Source organism: Caretta caretta, chromosome 8 (genome assembly GCF_965140235.1).
Source record: "Caretta caretta isolate rCarCar2 chromosome 8, rCarCar1.hap1, whole genome shotgun sequence".
NCBI lineage: Eukaryota > Metazoa > Chordata > Testudines > Cheloniidae > Caretta > Caretta caretta.
The window spans coordinates 35,225,001-35,247,847 of record NC_134213.1 but is presented as its reverse complement, the minus strand read 5'-3'; the positions used below and the strand labels follow the sequence as shown (position 1 = coordinate 35,247,847).

At 43.5% G+C, this 22,847-nt stretch overlaps 1 protein-coding gene and 1 long non-coding RNA gene across 4 annotated transcripts in view; one reads left to right on the top strand and one right to left on the bottom strand.

Annotated features, from left to right (window-relative positions):
* Positions 1-1,066: 1,066 nt before the first annotated feature.
* PAIP2 (poly(A) binding protein interacting protein 2) lies at positions 1,067-19,971 on the bottom strand. Of its 3 annotated transcripts, XM_048862228.2 has the most exons (5): positions 19,823-19,936; positions 17,630-17,737; positions 12,601-12,760; positions 5,353-5,532; positions 1,067-2,147 (listed from the first exon to the last, which is right to left on the bottom strand). In XM_048862228.2, the coding sequence occupies exons 2-5, from the start codon at positions 17,638-17,640 to the stop codon at positions 2,091-2,093; spliced, it is 408 nt and encodes a 135-aa protein (XP_048718185.1). In that variant the 5' UTR covers positions 17,641-17,737; positions 19,823-19,936; the 3' UTR covers positions 1,067-2,090. The 3 variants fall into 3 exon arrangements, with proteins under 3 accessions (XP_048718185.1, XP_048718186.1, XP_048718187.1); XM_048862229.2 differs by lacking the exon at positions 17,630-17,737 and having other exon boundaries at positions 19,823-19,971; XM_048862230.2 differs by lacking the exons at positions 17,630-17,737; positions 19,823-19,936 and adding an exon at positions 19,485-19,719.
* Positions 19,972-20,000: 29 nt separating this feature from the next.
* Positions 20,001-22,847, top strand: part of LOC142072976 (uncharacterized) — a 14,666-nt gene continuing 11,819 nt past the window's right edge. The window contains exon 1 of the long non-coding RNA XR_012669614.1: positions 20,001-20,302. This is a non-coding gene — a long non-coding RNA (uncharacterized LOC142072976). The remainder of the gene's footprint in view (positions 20,303-22,847) is intronic.

Here is a 22,847-nt window from a genome sequence, read left to right as displayed (position 1 = left end):
AAGAAGTCAGCTACAGACCTGACGAGACATGTATTAGAAAGGGGAATGATTTAGGAGGGGACAGGGCTAGTAAATGGAGACAGATGTCATAAGATGTTGGAGAGGCCAGTGGGTGCAGTTTGAGGTTAGTTGGTCTAGTTTGGTAGAATCTGTAAATATCTTGAAAGTGGGCATGGCCTCCAATAGTGTAGATTTATACTAGATTGTCAAATTCATCTTATTTTCCCCCCTAATCTCCAGAGATTTTTCTAGGTGGTGATTTCTCATTCTAAATGTAGAAAATATTAAAGTTGCTGATCAGTACTAGAAATGGGTGCTTGATTACCAAATACCCGTGTGTGGATAAATTACTCAACATGCCTACGATCAGAAGAGGAAGTAATCCAGTAGATTTGAATGGAAACAAAGCTTCTAAAATAAAATGCTGGCATTGTCAAGAGTACATATAAGTAGAAGGACAGAAAGGATTCGGGTTCATCTCAGAGAAAGTCAGTTCAGCTTTAAGTGCAACATTAAACAAAGCTAGCTGGGTGGAAATTAGGATCCATCTCTATTCTGCCAACACTTTGAAGCTACCCACTATACCCATAATGATCATTTAAGTCCCTTTCCAGTGTCTTCCAACAGCTTTTCATTATCAGCTGCATTCAGGCGCAATTTGTCTGTGACACCCAAAGTGTGGCAGGACTCAGATTGTGCCATAAAAGCTTCTGAAAGCTTCTGACAGTTTTAGCCATCGTCCCTCAAATGGTGCCATCAGCTGGGCACTGTCTATACCAGGGTTTGCAATACTGCAAGCAATGATGGAGTTGAACTGCCATTAGTAGTAGTGAGAAATGTACCTAAGGGAAGATTGTCAAGGAAATGCTAGTATGAAGAAAGGAGAAGTAAACCAGATACCAACTTCAAGTCATTACTTTGGTCTAGCCTGTTACAAGGAGCACCACTCATTAAAACCTAAAGCACTAGTCTTGCTGGGGTAGAGCAGAATTATCCCCCTCATTTCCTCACACTACCAAATGCGAGTGTCTGAGCAGGGTGCATATTAAAAGAGACAATCACCAAATCATTTCTACTATTATTTATTTTTTTAAATATTTTTGAAAAAATATAATTTTTTTACAATATTTTCAACTTAAACACTATTCACACTGAACACGTATGGCAGCTTAACCTACCCAAATATGAAGTTTAAGAAGCCAAAACTGTTCTAGCTTTATTAAAAGAAAAAAGTTGTTGTGCTGTAGACTATTGTGTAGTGATGATTAAACAAAGCAAGGGAAAAGCACCACTCAAATCACTAACGCTAAAGGTTTCTTGGTTAAATCCAGCTATCTTAAGGTTGTATGCTAAAAGTTACATAGACAGTGTGCTATGTATCCAAGTTCTTGGAAGAAATTGTGATGAAACTCACATCTCCTTAAATGTAATTAGGAAGTGAAACAAACATTTGTAACATGATAGACTGTAAATACAGGAAATTTCTTCCAACTGCTTATTTGTTAGTTCAGTAGCTGAGATCTAGGACTCTGTACAGGTCTGTGAAAGTCTGGTATGATAGTTCATTTACACTTCTCAAAAAGAAGAGCATGAAGTAAAGTTTTTCTTGATAAGGAAAAAAATTAACATTAGTAAAAATACTGAAACGGAAAGTTAGCTAATTTGCATAATGATCCGATAACCTTGCTTTTATTTTTAAGTTAAGGCATTATCAGGTGCAAATTAACACCAGTTGACATGTTTTAGTAACAGACCATCCTTAGTTAAATCCTGTTAAAAAGACAGAGTCTGCAAGAGGTTTTAAAAAATTTGGTACTTTGTCTCAACTTGACTGGTGCTTCTTACCTCACTGTCTCCTTCACAGAAAGCCAGGGTCCAATTATGTTTTCATTAAACTTTTGACAGCTTTTTACTTAATAACAGTCTCAGCACTTTTATTAAGCATGCAAGACTAACAAAACTTTGGCAATGCATAAGTGTAACACAGTGACGAGAAGAGAGAGCTTTTACAATTAAATCTTCTAATACTGGCTTCACAGTGTGGAAATTGTGCTACATCCACCAAAAGAGGGCCCAGTCTACTCATATATTTAGTACTTCACCCCTGGAACAAACTCCTTTGCGTTTGGATTCAGATTACTCTTGACCTGGGGAGAAAGACAACCAAATCACTGTATTACTTATATCTCACTTTTCCTGACCAATCAAAGCATTGTTCATAGCCATAGTTTACAAGTTTAAAGTAACAGACAATTTAACGTGAATTCTTGAATACACTAAATCCAGTGCAAAGAGGTTTAGAACCCTTCTTCACCTGTTCATCATGGCTATTAATATCTTTTTTTTAAAAAAAAAACAAACCCAAACAGCAGCAGCACCTAGAGGCTTCAATTAAATCAGAGTCCCATTGTGTTAGTACTTATTTAGTTTAGTGTTTAGTTTAGTTTTGTGTTTAGTACTTATTCGCATAGTGCCTAAGGAGAAAGTCCCTTCCCTGAAAAGCTGTAAGTTAAAGCCTGTAGTCTCCCAAAAACACCCAAAGCACCAGAGTTTTAATTCAGTCAAATTGACTCTGGACAAGTGTCACATGGTCTTTAACCTTATACATTTGTTTGTAGACCCATTCTGTATGTAACATAAGCAAACAGACTTGACGTTAGATTTAAATAATTTTAAGCCATTGACTGACTGGTTTTTCCTTCAAAGAAGAGTTATGTTGAAATATAATATGAATGTGCTTATTTCATAATTAGCCACCCTATAGCATTTCCAGAGAACTCAGGAATGTAAGAACTTCCATTTGGGCAATAAGCAGCACCAAGAGAAACTTCACTTTACACAATTTCCATGTATTGCCTAACAAAGGAAGAGAACAGAAACTGGGATAGCTGGAAGCATGAATTTATTTAAACTCTTAATTGGTTTACACATTAGTTTTGTCATCAGCATCTTGGTTACCACTTTATATTTTAGGCCAGTTGTATGTTTTGCTATCTTGAGTCATTGGGCTGAAAGATACATTGGCCTAGAAGTTACAATTTTATTTTTTCAAGGCTTATTGTGAAGTATCGATATTTAACAAGAAACTTCAAGTCCACAAGAACATTTCAGCAGTACAGTTTAGTGTGTGGTTGATCACTAGCATTAGTGTCAGGCTAGCAACAAATCTCTCTCTACTGTCGGATTTCTAGAGAAGTCCAACATTACTGAATGTACCCTGTGTACCTCTATCATGGGTCAATAGCCATTGCACTGAAGGCAGCTGCAAGAGGGTGTGCACTGAATATCAGGGACATTAGGCAGCTGTAATAAGTGTCAACGTTGTATGTCTCAGCACTGCCATGTAGTTCCCTTGCTTTTGGGAGTGTCAGTTATAACATTTTATACTAGTTGCTCTTGCAAGTTAACTATTCTGGGCTAACAGGTACTTTCTGAAGCTTGTTTGGGTACTTTTAGTTCATTTCAACATCTTTGTAAATTTAAGAACAGTTCCTATTTTAGGAACCTAGACATTAAAATACTTCCAAGTACTTGTTAGGATATAGATATTCAGGCCTGTCTGTAAAGGCCTATACTCTAAGAATTTAGGTGTATCATCACTTAACTAGTTATAGCAGTATAAAAGAAAGAATCAAAATCACTGTCTGCCGGTGTAAGGGCCTTCTCTTACTGTGACAGTCTGAGGCCCTGTTCTTAGGCTAAGGCCTTTGGCTAAGCAACAGAGACAGCCATAAGCTGGGAAGGGACAGGTCACATCCTCACATTCCAAACTAGTCACATTGAAATAAGGTGCTATTGGGCTGTTAGGAATACAATCCTGTCCTGATAATGCCTATCGCCTCCAGAGAAAGGGAAGTAAGTGCCTAGAAGATATAAAAGGAAACTTAGTTTGATAGCATCCTGTCTGGCAAGAACTCATTTATCAATAGCTGGGATGTGAAATCCTCATTTCTTCGTTGTTCTGTCATTGTAGTCCCCATTTCCCTATTGTTTGTCTGTATAATCTCTGTCTGGTTCTAGAAGTGAGCTGTAGCTCACGAAAGCTCATGCTCAAATAAATTGCTTAGTCTCTAAGGTGCCACAAGTACTCCTTTTCTTTTTGTCTGGTTCTGTGATCATTTGTCTGCTGTATAATTAATTTTGCTGGGTGTAAACTAATTAAGGTGGTGGGATATAATTGATGAAATAATCGTGTTACAATATTTTAGGATTGGTTAGTTACATTTCAGTAAAATGATTGGTTAAGGTATAGCTAAGCAGAACTCAAGTTTTACTATATAGTCTGCAGTCAATCAGGAAGTAAGGGAGGGAAATGGGAACAGGGAATGGAGGTTGGAAATTGGAATCATGTTTAGCTAAGGGCAGGAATGGGAACAGGGACACAGGTAAGGCTCTGTGGTTTCAGAGCTGGGAAGGGGGACACTAAGGAAGGAAACTAGAATCATGCTTGCTGGAAGTTCACCCCAACAAATATCGAATTGTTTGCACCTTTGGACTTTGGGTATTGTTGCTCTCTGTTCATGAGAGAAGGACCAGGGAAGTAAGTGGGTGAAGGAATAAGCCCCCTAACACTTGTAAAGGAGAGTTAGCAAGATTTACACTAAGTTTTTGCAGAAGGTTTAGTTTTCCTGGCACAAATAATCATTCCTAAGTACAAGTAACAAGATCATCTCCTCCTATTTTAAAGTTTTGGCCTGACAAATCAATAATTAATGATACTGGCTACAGTCAATACAAATTTCGGTAATCTCTTTCAAAATGTTCTTCCAATATATCTCAAGCTATATCTGGACTGTATTATTTCAGTCCTAAGGCTCTATTTCCAACATGCCAAATTCTGTGATAGTTAACATGAGGTCTGGATGTATATCAGACTTTGTCTGTAACAAGAGCTGTTAAATTAAACCATTGCTGTTGGATTACATGCTATGCAGTCAGTATGTTCAACCTTTTGCCTTTCATTTAGTAACGATTTCTGCCAAGCAGCGTATACACCCACACACCACTAGTATTTGTGGCATGAACTGTGCAAAACACCCATGCAATTCTATAGACAATCCCAAAGAACTTCAGCCACTATCACATTCCATACCATTTTTGGTATAAACAGTACTGTATCTAATTATTTAGTATTTCCCCCTACAAGTGCACATCAGGTTAAAGAGATTTCTGGATTATGTATGGGATCCGAGCTGGAGAGCCATGATATTACTGATAATTGGTTGTTGCTGTTGGTTTTTTTTTATTAGCCATTTTAATGATCCATCAAAGCACGTAGAGTCTTTTGGAAGGTGATTTTTTTTTAAAATTTCAAATACAAAGTTATTAAGAACAAGCAGAGAGGAAACATACCACCAGATCCTCCAGTGATGAGCTGTCACTGATAACGAGGTCATTAAACTGGTCCTGGATTTGATCCATTGTTTGTGGGAGGTCTCGAGCGGGAATAAACCACTCATGTTCTTCCTCCTCTTCCAGCATTTCCTGGAAACAACGCTCAATAAATTCTTCTTCCCATAACTCCTCTTCAATCTAAAGTTAGAAAGGGGAAAAGAGTGTTCTGGTGGGTAAGTGTCTCTATGGCAGTGGTTCTCAACCCTCGACCCAATCAGCACACAGCTGCAGTCCATGTGACATCCTCATGGCTACACCGGTAGAATATGTATTGTGTGGACACAGCCCACAACACAGACAGCTGCATATGCAGCCCACAATGGTAAATGGAGCAGTGGTTCTCAACCTATCATATCTGCACAGTTAACTCAGCACCCAGGTGTGAGCAGCCACAGTGCAAAGCCCTGCGTGAATTACTGTGCGCTCACTGGTTCTGTGCCCGTGTGTGTGTATAACTAGGATTTCTGGGGGACATATAAGAACACAAAAACAACCCCACTGGGTAATACCAATGGTCCATCTAACCCAGTACCCTGTCTTCCAACAGCGGCCAATGCCAGGTGCTTCAGAGGGAATGAACAGAACAGGTAATCATTGAGCAACCCATCCCATCATCAACTCTCAGCTTCTGGCAGTCAGAGGCTAGAGACAACCAGAGCCTGGGGTTGCATCCTTGACATTTTGGCTAACAGCCATTGATGGACCCATCCTCCATGAACTTATCAAGTTCTTTTTTTGAACTGAGTTATAATTTTTGGCCTTTACAACATCCCCTGGCAATGAGTTCCACACATTGACTGTGCACTGTGTGAAGTAGTACTTCCTTTTGTTTGTTTTAATCCCGCTACCTATTAATTTCATTGGCTGATCCCTGGTTCTTGTGCTACATGAAAGAGTAAACAATACCTCCTCACTTTCTCCACCCAGTCAAGATTTTATAGACCTCTCTCATATCCCCCACAGTGGTCTCTTTTCCAAGCTGAAAAGTCCCAGTCTTTTTAATCTCTCCTCACAGGGAAGCTGTTCCATACCATTAGTTGTTTTTCTTGCCCTTCTCTGTACCTTTTTCTATTCTAATAGATCTTTTTCAGATGTGGTGATCAGACTGGCGCACACTATTCAAGGTGTGAGCACATACCATGGATTTATAGAGTGTTACTATGCTATTTTCTGTCTTATTATCTATTCCTTTCCTAATATTGAGCTTTTTTGACTGCCACTGCATATTGAGCAGATGTTTTCAGAAAACTATCAACAATGTCTCTTTCTTTAATGGTAACAGCTAATTTAGATCCCATCATTTTGTATATATAGTTGGGATTACATTTTCCAATGTGCATTACTTTGAATTTATCAACATTTAATTCATCTGCCATTGTTACTCCTGGGGGAATTCTGCTCCAAAAAATTAAAAATTCTGCACACAATATTTGTCAAAACAACACTATGTAATCACGCCAGTTTCAATTATTTTGTTAATTTATTTCAAAACACCGGTCAGCATGTCTGTAACAATACGGACAAAAGAAATTTCCCCAGGAGCAGAGAGTTAAAGAAATCTCTATGACAACCCAGTTCCTGTTTCTTTGCCCTCTCCCACCCGAGCCTGCCAGACACTCACTCTCCCCCAGAGCCCAGCTGTGGCCCCCCCCGGCCCAGACACACACACACCCTACCCCCAGAGCCCAGCTCCGCGTTCCCTCTCCCCCCAGCCCAGACACGCAGACCCTACCCTCCTAGAGCCCAGGGATTCAGAGGGAGAAACAGCCTGATGCTAGGTCCCAGGGCTTGCTCAGCATTTCCTGCGTGTTGCTGTCTCCTTACTTCAGGGTGTGTGGGAAACTGCAGCTGCTGGAAACCTTCCAGTTCCCTCTCCCTCAACACAGCCTTGTCTTCTATTTGTGAGCTGGGCTCTGCCGGGTCCAGCAGCCCCTAGTGGTGGCCAACATCTCTGCAGCCTATTTCTATGGGGAAAAATGGAAATTCTGCAAGCCCAACATTAATTTCCACAAAATTCTGTATTGTGCAGTGGTGTAGAACTCCTCGAGGAGTACATTGTGTTGCCCAGTCACCCAGTTTTGTGAGATCTGGGGCCCCACACTTCAAGAAGGATGTGGATAAATTGGAGAGAGTCCAGCGAAGGGCAACAAAAATGATTAGGGGTCTGGAACACGTGAGTTATGAGGAGAGGCTGAGGGAGCTGGGATTGTTTAGCCTGCAGAAGAGAAGAATGAGGGGGGATTTGATAGCTGCTTTCAACTACCTGAAAGGGGGTTCCAAAGAGGATGGCTCTAGACTGTTCTCAATGGTATCAGATGACAGAACGAGGAGTAATGGTCTCAAGCTGCAGTGGGAGAGGTTTAGATTGGATATTAGGAAAAACTTTTTCACTAAGAGGGTGGTGAAACACTGGAATGCGTTACCTAGGGAGGTGGTAGAATCTCCTTCCTTAGAGGTTTTTAAGGTCAGGCTTGACAAAGCCCTGGCTGGGATGATTTAACTGGGAATTGGTCCTGCTTCGAGCAGGGGGTTGGACTAGATGACCTTCTGGGGTCCCTTCCAACCCTTATATTCTATGATTCTATGATCCCTTTGTAAGAAGGGTTTCTTCAGGTATGTTGGCAACAAGAAGAAAGCCAAGGAAAGTGTGGGCCCCTTAATGAATGAGGGAGGCAACCTAGTGACAGAGGATGTGGAAAAAGCTAATGTACTCAATGCTTTTTTTGCCTCTGTCTTCACTAACAAGGTCAGCTCCCAGACTGCTGCGCTGGGCATCACAACATGGGGAACAGATGACCAGCCCTCTGTGGAGAAAGAGGTGGTTAGGGACTATTTAGAAAAGCTGGACGTGCACAAGTCCATGGGGCCGGACGAGTTGCATCCGAGAGTGCTAAAGGAACTGGCGGCTGTGATTGCAGAGCCATTGGCCACTATCTTTGAAAACTCGTGGCGAACGGGGGAAGTCCCGGATGACTGGAAAAAGGCTAATGTAGTGCCAATCTTTAAAAAAGGGAAGGAGGAGGATCCTGGGAACTACAGGCCAGTCAGCCTCACTTCAGTCCCCGGAAAAATCATGGAGCAGGTCCTCAAAAAATCAATCCTGAAGCACTTACATGAGCGGAAAGTGATCAGGAACAGTCAGCATGAATTCACCAAGGGAAGGTCATGCCTGACTAATCTAATCGCCTTCTATGATGAGATTACTGGTTCTCTGGATGAAGGGAAAGCAGTGGATGTATTGTTTCTTGACTTTAGCAAAGCTTTTGACACGGTCTCCCACAGTATTCTTGTCAGCAAGTTAAAGAAGTACGGGCTGGATGAATGCACTATAAGGTGGGTAGAAAGTTGGCTAGATTGTCGGGCTCAACGGGTAGTGATCAATGGCTCCATGTCTAGTTGGCAGCCGGTATCAAGTGGAGTGCCCCAGGGGTCGGTCCTGGGGCCGGTTTTGTTCAATATCTTCATAAATGATCTGGAGGATGGTGTGGATTGCATTCTCAGCAAATTTGCGGATGATACTAAACTGGGAGGAGTGGTAGATACGCTGGAGGGCAGGGATAGGATACAGAGGGACCTAGACAAATTGGAGGATTGGGCCAAAAGAAATCTGATGAGGTTCAATAAGGATAAGTGCAGGGTCCTGCACTTAGGACGAAAGAACCCAATGCACAGCTACAGACTAGGGACCGAATGGCTAGGCAGCAGTTCTGCGGAAAAGGACCTAGGGGTGACAGTGGACGAGAAGCTGGATATGAGTCAGCAGTGTGCCCTTGTTGCCAAGAAGGCCAATGGCATTTTGGGATGTATAAGTAGGGGCATAGCGAGCAGATCGAGGGACGTGATCGTCCCCCTCTATTCGACATTGGTGAGGCCTCATCTGGAGTACTGTGTCCAGTTTTGGGCCCCACACTACAAGAAGGATATGGATAAATTGGAGAGAGTCCAGCGAAGAGCAACAAAAATGATTAGGGGTCTGGAACACATGACTTATGAGGAGAGGCTGAGGGAACTGGGATTGTTTAGTCTGCAGAAGAGAAGAATGAGGGGGGATTTGATAGCTGCTTTCAACTACCTGAGAGGTGGTTCCAGAGAGGATGGTTCTAGACTATTCTCAGTGGTAGAAGAGGACAGGACAAGGAGTAATGGTCTCAAGTTGCAGTGGGGGAGGTTTAGGTTGGATATTAGGAAAAACTTTTTCACTAGGAGGGTGGTGAAACACTGGAATGCGTTGCCTAGGGAGGTGGTGGAATCTCCTTCCTTAGAAGTTTTTAAGGTCAGGCTTGACAAAGCCCTGGCTGGGATGATTTAATTGGGGATTGGTCCTGCTTTTGAGCAGGGGGTTGGACTAGATGACCTCCTGAGGTCCCTTCCAACCCTGATATTCTATGAACTCCTTGCAGTCTGCTTTGGACTTATCTTGAGTAATTTTGTGCCATCTGCAAATCTTGCCACCTATTTACCCCTTTTTCCAGATCATTTATGAGTATGTTGAACAGCACTGATCTCAGTACAGATCCCTGGGAGACACCTCTATATACATCTCGCCATTCTGAAAACGGACCATTTATTTTTACCATTTCCTGTCTTTTAACCAGTTACTGATCCAGGACAGGACCTTTCCTCTTATCCCTTGACTGCTTGAAATATCACATGGTTCTCTGTACTGCAGTAAGCTAAGCCACTCTGATTCTTTCCTAGTAAATTGTGGGAGAACCTGTCTACTTGTCTGTCCTGGGTATGCAAGAGGAATTGTGGGAAGGCAATGGAAGGCTATCAGCACTCAAATAGTTTAGCCTGTGTCCTCACTGCACGATAAGAAGGTTACCAGCCTGAATGAAGGAAGAACCCAGGCTCTAACCCACGACTCCAACCAGGCCAGCTAGCCTGGGTTGAAAACACCATTGAATTCACTTGAGCGAGGTGTGTGTGTGTGTGTGTGTGTGTTTGGAAAGGGGTTAGGGGAAGCACCTGAGTAAGAGCGTAAGTGAATACTCTAAAAATGACATAATTAAGGCTAAGATGATGTCACGGAAGCTGTGCCCTACGGCGACACTCGTGACAGTGGGAGCCCCGCAGCTGACCAGCCGCAGCTGGCAACCCCACAACAGCCCAGCCTGGCCTTCGCGGGCAGCAGGGAACCCCCCTGCAGCTGCCCATCAGCTGCAACTGGCGGGACACCCCCCCGCAACTGACCGGCTGCCGCCATCAGCGGCAACACCTGAGCTGCCCAGCTTCACTACTGGAAGGGACCTCCCGCAGCTCTCCTGCCACCGCTGGGCGGCGGGGGGAAGCCACCACAGCCACTGGGGTCCCTGCAGCTCCCAGCCACTAGGGGGTGGGTGGATGCAGGGTGCTGGACCCTCCTCCCTCCCCATTTTGTCAGGGATGTTTTTAGTAAAAGTCAGGGACAGGTCATGGCTTCTCTGATTATTTGTTTATTGCCCATGACCTGTCTCTGACTTTTACTAAAAATATCCATGACAAAATCATAGCCTTAGACATAATCCTTAACAAAAGTATTGCTGACAAGCTTTGGAGAGAGTTCTATCTGACAGCAGCATCACTGTGCTGCAGGACCCAGACAGAATAAAAAGCAGCAAAATGAAGATGGGCACCCCATGTCTGCCAGGCATAGCCAGGGAACAAAGGTGACCCAGGGAACAGATTAAGATTAGAAAATGTGTTCATAGGAAGCTTGAACAAGTCTTTCTCCACTCTTACAGTTTACTCCAACAGATTTGGCTCATGCACTCAAAAGTTAGGAAATGCCAGAATTAAGGTTCCTTGTGCAACCTTAATGCGTATTCACAAGGGGGCTGAATTAGGTCTCAACCTTCAGTTACATGAATGCATTTTCACACAGCCTTCTGCCTCATTCAGAGCTCATGGAAAGAGGCAACTGCTCATTTCTTTTTTATCCCCGTTGTCCACTGCATGGACCTTCCCTATTTACAGAATATAGTTCAGACCCTGCAGTGAACAATGCAATATTAATTTCATCAGTCGTTTTGAGGATGCTGTTCAGCAGGGCTGATCTACACTGAAAAGTTAGGTTGACCCAGCTATGTCGCTCAGGGGTGTGAAAAATCCCTGGTGTGGACAGCACTAGGTCAACAGCTACTGCCTCTTGGGGACATGGATTAACTACAGCCTCAGAACCCCTCCAGTCACCATAGAGGCTGTCTACGCTGAAGTGCTGCAGCTGTGCAGCTCTACCATTTTAAGTGTAGACACTGCCTTAGTCCCTCCCACAATAAGTTTATCTGCACATCTTCCCTGTAAGATAACAGCTCCATTTTACAGGCAGAGAAACTCAGAAAAGAAGGTTTGCCTAAGGCAACGCAGAGTCAGTGGCAGAGCCAGGAGTAGAACACAGGACCTCTGTACTCTATCCTGTGCTTATTCTCCAGGTCACACTGCAGTATCACAAGAAGTGCTTAGCACCCACAGCTCCCATGGACTTCAGTTGCAAGTATTCAATACTTCAAGAGCAAGGCCCCAGGTATCTCAAGGTGGGCACCTCCACACAATTAATAGCCACTTGCCAAAATGTTGGTTTAAGCGAGTCACTCAGCACCACACTGAATGTCTGTAGAAAAGGCAAGAAGAGAACAGAACTCTGGCATTTACCTGCCTCAACTACATGACTGTTCTCCCTCCTATAGTCCCCTGCCTGGTTTTCTATACACCTTTAAACTTCTAGAGAGAAGGCGGCAGGGATCCCACAAATGGCTTCATTCACTACACAACCCTGGTTCATTCTGAGCATTAACCATCCTACGCACTGAATAAAGCACAGGGGGTCCCAAGAAAAAATTGTCTAATTACATATTATCATAATGCATATGCACAAAGGGCAGAATTTACACTGCACAAGCAACCTAAATTCTGGTGTTTCCTGACTTTGTAACCTAAATAGCCTTTTTTTTTTCTTTTATAGTTTCTGAATGGTATTTCCTCTGTTTTTCCTAAAGGAAAACGGTGAAATCAATTTCTGTTATATGCAATTGCAACAACTGCCCCATCAATTGGGTTTAAATCCTGAACCCTCAGCACTGCAAGACAGACTGCTAACATTTGAACTATAGGACTAGCTACCCCCTCATGGGTAGGGGAGGGTAGCAGTGGTTATATGCTACGGAGGCCATGTATTGAGTGAGAAAGGGAGTGGACCACAACAGATCTGAAAACTGTAAAGCAACTTACCTGTCTGTTAAACTCCTCTTCATTTTCCATCCACATATACTCAGCGAATGGATTGTCGTCTTCATGAGAGTGACCATTAATAATCACATCTTCATTGATGATGCTTGGGCTAGTACTGCTGCGACTTGGATCTTTCATGGTTGAGCCTTTGAGTTGAAGCCTGAAAGTAATTGCAGTAATCAAAGACTTACATTTGGCATCTGTATAAACCCCATCCAGTAACCATTAGTAAACACCGGACCTGTATTTACAGACTCCAGTCACCAACAGAAAAATCAAGCGTAGTTGTGGAGCTTCTAAATGACCACTACCCCACAGAGTTACAACTTCTGCTAGCTAAGCAAAAGTCACATAATGGCAAAATGTGGGAGAACCCTAACAGAAGTTCAATTTACATTTTAAACTCTGCTCTGTGTACATTCAAGAAGTTTTCCTTGTAATTACCTCAATAAGCCCCACCAAAACACTAAGAGGCCTGCTGATCTACACCTAAAGCTTAGGTCAACCTAGCTACATCACTCAGGGGTGAGAAGAGTTCAGAGAGATGAATTCAGGTACGTTAAGCCAACCTAAGCCCCGGTGTAGACACCCTACGTCAATGGAAGAATTAGTCCTTTGACTTAGCTACCACCTCTCATGGGGATGGATTTACTAGTGACAGAAAAACTCTCTTCGTCACTGTCGTAAGCATCTACACTACAGTGGAGTTGCTGCAGCACTTGCCAACACACACAACTTTGAAAGCAAAGGTTTTTTTGTAGATATGAGCAAAATGATTGGGAAAGTGTTCAAAAGTGAGTTTTCAACATACCTGTACCTTTATAACCTCTTTTCTGAATTAAAGTCCCCATAAAGACATTATCCCTACTACTACAGATGAGGTAACTAATGTTTCAGGGGATTGAATTCTTTTGAGGAGACTGGGGCAAGGTGGAGGTGGTCTAAAAAGTGAGACTTTTTACAGAACACCACGCATGCATGGATGGACTTTCAGATGGTCATTTCACTGCTCAGACACCCTGGGAAAGTTCAGAGAGACTGCAGTCACTGTATTTTAATTTGGTTCTCTCATACGCAGCCACTTTGGGCTTGTCTACACTTGAAATGCTACAGCAGCACAACTGCACCACTGTAGCGCTTCAGCATTAAAACTACCTAAACTCATGAGAGGGATTCTACTGTCAGAACAGGTAATCTCCAGGAGAGGTGGTATTGTAGCCATCTATGCTGGAGGTTAGGTTGCCTTAACTATGCTGCTCAGGGGTGTGTGGATTTTTTCACCCCCCGCCCCGTGATGTAATTAAGCAATCTTAATTTTCCTAGTGTAGACCAGGCCTTTGATGGGACAATTCTATAGTTACCCCATTAACAAAAGCCCACTGACTGAGGAATTTCATCTAAGAGATCATATTTAGGATAAACTGGAAGACAAGACAAGCTTGTCATAGATCCCAAATCACTCTCAGTATGTTTAGCATTAACACATTTGCATAAATTCTAGAGTCAATTTCTCCTTTTGAGGTCAGGATTCTGCATTAGCCCTGCAGTACACAAGGAAGTCATCATAGCATACAGAGTTTTTGAGTTCAGGACTCTGGCAGGTATAATATGTGAAAAAATTCAAATCTTTGTTATAAAACTGCATTTGTAATTTAAACCTAGACTTATGACAAATCCCACAATTTTAGTTTTTGCCAGTTTACAAGGTGTAGGTTCAATGGTATTCAGTATCATAACCCTTTTAGAAGGCTGGCAGGCCATGAAGATCAAACAGAAACATATCACTTCTGAATCTATTTGAGTTGTAAACAGAAGAGTGGTTATTCAGCCCTTCATTTTCAGTTTATTTTGTTTAAGATTTCCCTGGAATTTATCAGTGTTTATTACAAAAATTAAAAATGGGTGAAAAGTGGCACAAAACCTAACTATTATTCTGGCTAAATATTGGGATTAACATTCAGGGATGGGAGGACAGAAAAAAGCAAAGAGAAAAGTAAGAGTATTGAAAATAAAAGCAGTTTAATGCTGTGGTTTATTCTGAACTGTACATTAAGAGTACGTACACATGCACATCTTTCACGACACTGCCTTGCTCTGACAGCCAAGCATTTACACTTAGACTCAATAACACATCTACCTAATGTAATGGATTGGATTTTCTTAACATAATCAGTATTTTCATGTACTTTAGTCCAAAATCTGGGTGAAAAAAAATCAGTAAAAACTGAATAGCTTTTGTAAAACACAAACAAAATTTACAAATTTTAAAAAATGGTAAAAACCGAAAACAAAGAACCTGACAGTCCAAACTAAAAGGCCAATGTTTTGGTCTATGCTGCATTTAAACCTAGACATTCTTTTACTAGTCTTAGGAAACTTGACTATTCTGACCCCAAGACACCATGTTTACTTTTGAATCTAATCACCTCATGCATTTCATGGTGTTTTTCTCGCCATTTACTATAATTAAGGGAGCTGTGTTCACATACAGAGTTCCTTCTTGGCAGCCCAATTTCTCCTCCTACTGGATGCTGTAGTGAGGTCATTGATACTACGACATCACAATAATTTGTGTGAGATATTAGTTCAAAACAAGATTATGACTTTGCAGATCTCTTTATTGAGATGATGTAAAAGTGGATCAAGCAGAAGGTGAACAAAATCAACTTTATCAAACCAGCTGGGGATACAGAGAGATACTGTCAAAGTAAGTTTTTGAGTAAGTAATTGGCTGTATCGAAAGATGAGAGTCTTAAAAACCACCCATGTACACCCTGGTACGCTTACTACAGTAGCCATATTAGCTATTAGGGCTTAGAAACGCTGGATTCTATCTTTGGATATCTATGCCATAGATTGCTTCAGAGAAACTGATTCTTGGATTATGAGAGTTCTAGGTCAAAGCTTCAGCTTGTCTAAATATCAACAAGACATTGAACAAAGATCTTCTATATGCCTTTTTGAAATCAACTTGGTATTGTATAGTGTTGATGAGGAAGATTAGCAGCTACCACTCCAGTTTGTTCCATTATGGACTTTATAATCCAAAACAAAGGAAAACAAAGTCAGTTTAACTCAACAGAAAATGCAACAAAATGAGATCAGAAATGAGATTACTGCCTGGTTAGCAATTAGCAGTATAAAGAACATAATGGATTCTTTTTCTGGAGTTTTACTGAAACACTTTTGTAGTCCTATATTAAGCTGAAGAGCATTAAAACCAACATGACAATTCATATGCTTGTTTACATTTGTACTTTTTAAAAATGACTTCATTTACAGTATTTTGCTCTTCACTCTTTGCAGCTTACATTTAGAAGTTTACAAAATTAAAAAGCTTTCTAGAATTTGTGTCATCTTTCCCTTCTATGGCAAGTTCTTCCCCACCCCCTTAGTTTGGATATCAACTTTGATATCAACATTACATGTGACTTTTTGCACACCAGCGTAATTACCCAGATTTTTTTCCAGGAATTAGCATATAGATATAATCTATCCTGTTTTATTAAAATCCATACAAAGTATGAAGAAAGATCTATCTAGTCATTTATAGTCCCCCAATATAGCTAAGCACCTCCCAAATATGTATGGTATTATCCTCCACAGCCTTATGAGGAAGAGAAGTGTTTTTACAAGTAGGAACTTAGGCACAAAGTGATTTGCCCAACGACACAAAGAAACTGAATTCAGATTTCTTGAATCCCATGCTAGTGCCTAACCCAGAAAGATAATTCTGTGTATTTCAATTTTCTGCAGCTCTTACTGAATAAAAAAAAATCATTTTTAATGCAACATGCAGTATATCTCCACTTCTCCAAAGCATGATCAGTTAATCTTCATAACTGATCACATTCATTAGGCAGACAAATTAAAATAGTCTTGATAGTTTCTGTACACTAGAAATAGGATGTGGTTGCACATGTAATTTGGCTGGTTCAGTAAAGCAGTGGATAAAGGAGGGCAGGCTGACAAACTAGACTTTCAAAAAGCCTTTGAAAAAAAATCCCACCCTAGAGGCTACTAAAGGAACCAAGGAGTCAGGAAGTGAGAGGCAGAACACTGTCATGGATCAAAAACAGCTGACACACAAAACAGTAGGAATAGTGGTCAATTTTTATTGTGGCTATAAGGAACACTGAGGCAACCTGCTGTTCACTTATCAGATTGACAAAAAGAAAAGAGTACTAGTGGCACCTTAGAGACTAACCAATTTATTTGAGCATAAGCTTTCGTGAGCTACAGCTCACTTGATCGGATGCATGAATGCATGATTGCATCCGATGAAGTGAGCTGTAGCTCACGAAAGCTTATGGTCAAAAAAATTGGTTAGTCTCTAAGGTGCCACTAGTACTCTTTTCTTTTTGTGAATACAGACTAACACGGCTGCTACTCTGAAACCTGTCATTATCAGATTGAGTGTTTAATATATTGATGACTATGTAACAGGGTGGAGACTTCAGAAAAGTTATGCCATAATGAAACAGCTTCATCTGGAATAGTGTGCGTGGTCACTCAATCTCAAAACAGATATGCCATAACTAGAGATGGGTCAGAGAAAAGCAATAAGAATGATTAGGGGCATGGAAGAACTCTCATGGAGAGATTTAAAAGATTGAGACTGTTTAGTTTAGAAAGGAGGCATGATTAGCACATATAAAAGTAAATGGTGTAGAGAAAGTAGATCAACAGCTTTTGTTCTCTGTCTCATAACATCAGAGTAAAGGAACATTTGCTGAAATTAAAAGGTGGCAGGCAGATTTAGGATTGATTAAAAGAAAATATTTTCACACAATGCATATTTAGTTTGAAGATTAAGGACAAGAATTTAGCACGATTCAAAGAGACTAGATGTGAATATGGATCATAAGACTATCCAGACCTATAATAGTTAATGTTAACGAAAAGTTTTGAAAGAGAAAAAGGCTCATGTTTCAGGTCTTAAAACAGATCTCTATTATGGATTAAGAGAAGACCCTTCATAGGGGGAGATTAACCCATATCTACTTACTGAGGGGATTCTTGCACCTACCTCCAAAGCATCTGGTGCTGACCACTGGACTGGACGGTCCACAGATGTAATTCAGTACAGTAATTCCAATGTTCCTCTACAAAAACTGATAGAGCTCCTTCCAAATTTCTAAAGTATTAAGCAGTACTGTAGAGACTGACCAACAGCATCCTCTTAACATTTACTGGTAGCAGTTGACTGAACATTAAGCAAAGTTATATTACTATGCCAAAAGAATAAAAAACCTCACTGCAGTGTTATGTTTGTTTACACTACTGCAATTTTATTTCTCTGGCTCTGGCTTCACTAAATTCTTGGTCACATTATCTAAACAGATTTAGCAAGAGCCAATTACTAAATAAACAAGATTAAGAAACCAATTAACGATATGGGGAAGCCATATGATAAAATCCATGCAGGATGCAAACATATCACTCTGCATAGAAGAATATTTAAAAAATACTTCAGTTTTCCTTAATGGACGTGCTAGTGAATAAACTGAGAAACAAAGCTTTGTTAGCGTGATCGGACAAATAGCATAGAAATCACTATTAATACTAAACTGAAATCAAGATGCAATAAGAACAGACTTGAAAGTCAAGGCAGCCTGTTCTGTTTCAATTCTAAGTCAGAACTGGTTAGCCCAAGTCAGTTTCATTCAGGTAAAAAATGCCTATATTTTAACAGCAAGCCTGCTAAAACTCCTAAAGCCTTTTGTAGCCAACTGTAGAAAGGCATTAATACAGAGATCCACCCACTTACAAATTTCAAGGCATAGTGAAGAAAAACTTACGCTGTGTGATTTTGGGCAAGCCAAATATAGTATATATATAAAATGGACATAGTATCTTCTTCACAGGGCGAAGATGGTTTTAATTAATGTTTATGAGAAGGCTTTAAAGTGCTGAGATGGAAGGCATCACAAATTTAATTAACTTGTGAAATAAACATTTTGAAGCTCTCAGATAGAAAGCCCTATAGAAGTGCCAACTATTTGTGTGGGGTTCCGTTACACCATTATCTCAATTAGAAGTTTAAGCTGTTTCCGTAGCATCACTCAACTGGACAAAAGGAGGACTTGTGGCACCTTAGAGACTAACAAATTTATTAGCGCATAAGCGTTCGTGAGCTACAGCTCACTTCATCAGCATGCATCCCACGGAGTGAGCTGTAGCTCACGAACGCTTATGCTCTAATAAATGTGAGAGTCTCTAAGGTGCCACAAGTCCTCCAGTTCTTTTTACGGATACAGACTAACACGGCTGCTACTCTGAAACCTGTCAGCTGGACAGACAGCAGCTGGACTGGAACTATTTATTACCGGAGCTGAGCTCCAGTACGGTTCCTGCCCAGGGCATCCCCCCGAACCTGGGCAGCACTCGGACCTAGAGGGGCTGCTCTGTTGCAGAGCACTCCGCACGGCACGGCGCCTTACGGCAGCGAGAACGGGACCAGGCACCGAACGGCAGGTGGCTGAATCCCTGGTCCCGCTCCATGCAGGGGGGCAGAGTGCCACTGCCCTTCCCCGGCCCGGATCCGACTTGCTCCCCTCCCGTGGCGGCTCGCCAAGCACATGCCTCTGCCTCCCGAAGGCTGCCCCAGCGCTAGGGATGGCCACGCCAGCTGGGGCTGTGCCCCAAGCCCTCTCCTCATGAGCCCGCAGGCTCCGCGCTGCTGCCCCGGAGAGCCCACCCCCCACCAGGGCCGCGCTCCCATGTGGAGGTCCCTGCAGGGATGCCCGGCGAGTTGCCAAGGAGGCAGGTCCCGCAAGCGGAGTAGCCGCGGCATGCCCAAGCCCCACCCCCCTCCCGGTGACGAGTCCCCGCGCGAGCCGCAGGGAGCAGCTGAACCCCCCAGGCGCGCGCCCGAAGCTCACCACTATGTCGCGCGCGTGTGCCCGACGCCCCGCCTACTCCCCGCCGCGCGCGCTTTGTTCGCCAACAATAAGGCCACCTCGCCGATCTCGTCTGTGTGTGTGAGGGGGCGAGTGCTATCCCATCATGCCACGCGCGCGGCCAGAGACACCCCTTTCTTCCCCAACAGTACCCGGATGGAGAGCCCGAGACAATAGACAGGCGCCATTAGACGACCCAGGCCTTCGGCTCCGGATCCTTCAGGGGAGCCTCCCTCCCCCGCACAGAGCCCGGGGGGAGGAACGGTCCCCGCCACCTTCCCCCAGCCGGGCTGGCTCGAACCCCACCTCCCCGGGCCCACCTGCTGTTGGGAGCGGGATGGCAGAGGGTGCGCGCTGGGGCTCCGAGCTGGTCTCTTCCGCCTCGTGCCCCCCCACTCTTTATTCGGGTTCTTCTCCCTCCACCCCTTTCCCCTTCCAAACACAACAGCCAGGCCGGATGTGAAATCACTTCCGCTACCTATGTGACCTCACAAGCCACGCCCCCTCCGCTCCGGAACCAGACAGTGCACTACACATCCCGACACGCCATGCGCCGACTTGGGGCAGGGCATCTAAGGGACACCGGCGGAGAGGTGGCGCGCTGCAAGCCGGGATTCGCAGTCTTTTCCGCGTCGACGGCCTCCGCCTGAAGCGCAGGAGCAGAACGCTGACTGGCTCGGACGCGCCGCGCTGCATACTGGGACTTCTAGTCTGGGGCGGGGGTTATGCCTCCATCTTGAACATCGAAGGTGGAGCGATGAAAAAGAAGCATTACATGCTGGGACCTGTAGTCGGAGGGGGTGAGTGCGGAGTGAGCCAAGTCTCCATCTTCTGGCTCTGTGGGAGAGGCCAGGATGGAGGGATGCATGGGGCGGACTCAGCGTATGCTGTGGGGCCAGGACTCCTGGGTTTTGTTTGCTTTGCAGCCATAGGTGCTGAGCAGATGTTGGTGCAGCTGCCTCACTAGTGTAGGAGCTGTGGGGTGATCACTGGACTCCTGTCCCCTTCATAGCGGATCTTCCACGGCCCCGCCACATGTGTTGGCAGCCAGGCACTACCAGAGCTCGGTACCGTCTGGACTGGGGTAGCCTCGTGCTGGGAACAAACAGCCAAGCCCGCAAGGAACAGGCCAAAACAACAGGGGAGGTGGGCAGTCATGGAAAAGTTAGTACACCGATGCTGCCATACCCAGCAAAATAGACACAGAGACCTGACAGTTCCGTGGGTACTTGGTTACCATGTATTCAATAGCCAAAGTACATTCACCTGCGAACAAACAGCACCCTGTCCAATGTTTGTGAATGTTAATGTGTGACAGACGTGTCAAATATGTGTGTGCAGAGTTTCACTCAATAAAATCACTAGAAACAGCATAGGTGTTGGAATAATGCTCACTCTGTAATACCTGTTAAATAAAAGCTCTGAGGACAATATTCCTGTTAATGTCTCTTTAAACAAAGCTCATTGTTGTAATGATTGGTTTGTGGCAGAGATTTACATGGCAAGGATTTATAAACTTATGAAAACCTCCTACATAAATAGTTTAAAAAAATCCAAGTCCTTCTGAGAACAATCCTGCAACACAGGATGGGTTGTTACTGTCTAAAGGCACCACACTTCAGTCTTGCCTGGTGCTGGAATACTGTGCAGGAGACAAAGGACTAGGGAGCCTTTCACCTTATTCGAGCAACAAGCACGGGAGAATACTAAGAGGTGGGCTTGTGTGAACCTGGTGTGTCCAGGCATGTCTGGGAAAGGTGACATGTAAAACCTCCACAACCCAGCTTTGTATGTGCCACCAGCAACATGTGCTGACAAGTCAGAATGCCTTTACTCCTGCTCCCCACACTATGGGGGCCTCAGCCTGCCCTGTGGAATTCTGGCCTAGCTGGCAGGAGCCCCGCAGCAGTGGATATCCTGGCCAACATCTCTGCTCCCATCGCTGCAACGGCCAGCCCAAAATTTGGCACTCAGCCTCCTGTCTGTCTAGCACGCTGGGTGTGGTAGCACTGGAGTATTACCACACTCTTTTGTCTTTCTGCTCACTGTAAATAACTTTCAACTCATGAGACTGTCTGAGAGAGGAGATGTTACTTAGGCCTTGTCTACACTATGGGGGGGTGGGGAAGAGAGATCCACCCGAGTTATGCAACTTCAGCTATATGAATAATGTAGCTGAAGTGGACGTACTTACATCTAGGGGTCCACACTATGCTATGTCGACGGGAGACACTCTCCCGTCAACTCCCCTCACGCTTCTCCTTCAGATGGAGTACAGGAGTAGATGGGACAGTGATCTGCCGTTGATTTAGTGGGCCTCCACTAGACCCATTAAATCAACCACTGATGCATTGATCGCCACACACCACTCCTGGGGTAAGTGTAGACAAGCCCTGAGAGAAAGAAAAACCCCATACGCTCTAGGACCACATAGGAAATGTGCTGTGACATAAGTCACACTGAGAAACAAATAGCACTTGAAGCTCTTTCAGGGCAACTCCACCGAGTGTCCTGCTAGCAATGCTCAAGAGGACAGGGCAGAACCACAGGAGCCTGTGCCCGGGGTGCAAACACCCCATGTGCTGTGTACCACACCATGACGGGACTTCTTCACCTCCACATGAGTGTGTGAAGGAGCAGGGCCAGTGGAGCTTTAACAAGGGCCACTCACCAGCTATTAAGGAGGGTGAAGGTGGTGGGAGGGTGCATTAGCCCTGAGGTAACATTAGCAAACAAAAGGGAGGCCAATGGGGATTCCCATCCCCCTTCAACCTCTTTAGGGATCCTCACAATATACAGTTACTTCATCTGTGTATGGGGAAGAGGAGTTAGTTTAGTGTTGATGACAAGGACCATATCAACAGCTGGGGAGAATGAAGTTTCACAGCACAGGTTCTTCCTCCATGCTGCCCGAGTTGTGATTGGGCAGCCCCCTTTCTGAGTTCAGTCACCACCACGCCTTTCTTAGCCTCATCGTGGCTGATGTAGCCAACAAAAGGAACAACTGTGAATGAGCACAGCCATCTATCTGGAACTAGAACAAGTTCATCAACTCATTTCTAAGGCCTTGTTTACACTACAAAGTTTTGCCAGCAAAAGGCAGCTTTTGCCGACAAACCAGGAGAGGTGTACACACTATACAAAACTACTTTTAGCAGCAAAACTCTGATGTTTTGCCAACAAAATAAAACCACCTTAACAAGAAACAAAAAGCTTTTTGCAGCAAAGTTAAAGTGACAAAGCATCAATGTAGAGACTGCTAGTTGTTCTGTTGACATAACTGACTTCCACCACTATCCCACAATGCCTTGCTCTTGCTCACTGTTTACATCTCTGCTGCCCTGC

Excerpts from the sequence above, each read along its gene's own strand:
- PAIP2 (XM_048862228.2), bottom strand. Across the intron at positions 5,533-12,600 it reads AAGAGGAGTTTAACAGACAG|ATTGAAGAGGAGTTATGGGA; the intron begins GTAAGTTGCTTT and ends TTCTAACTTTAG. Across the intron at positions 2,148-5,352 it reads CATCACTGGAGGATCTGGTG|GTCAAGAGTAATCTGAATCC; the intron begins GTATGTTTCCTC and ends CTTTCTCCCCAG.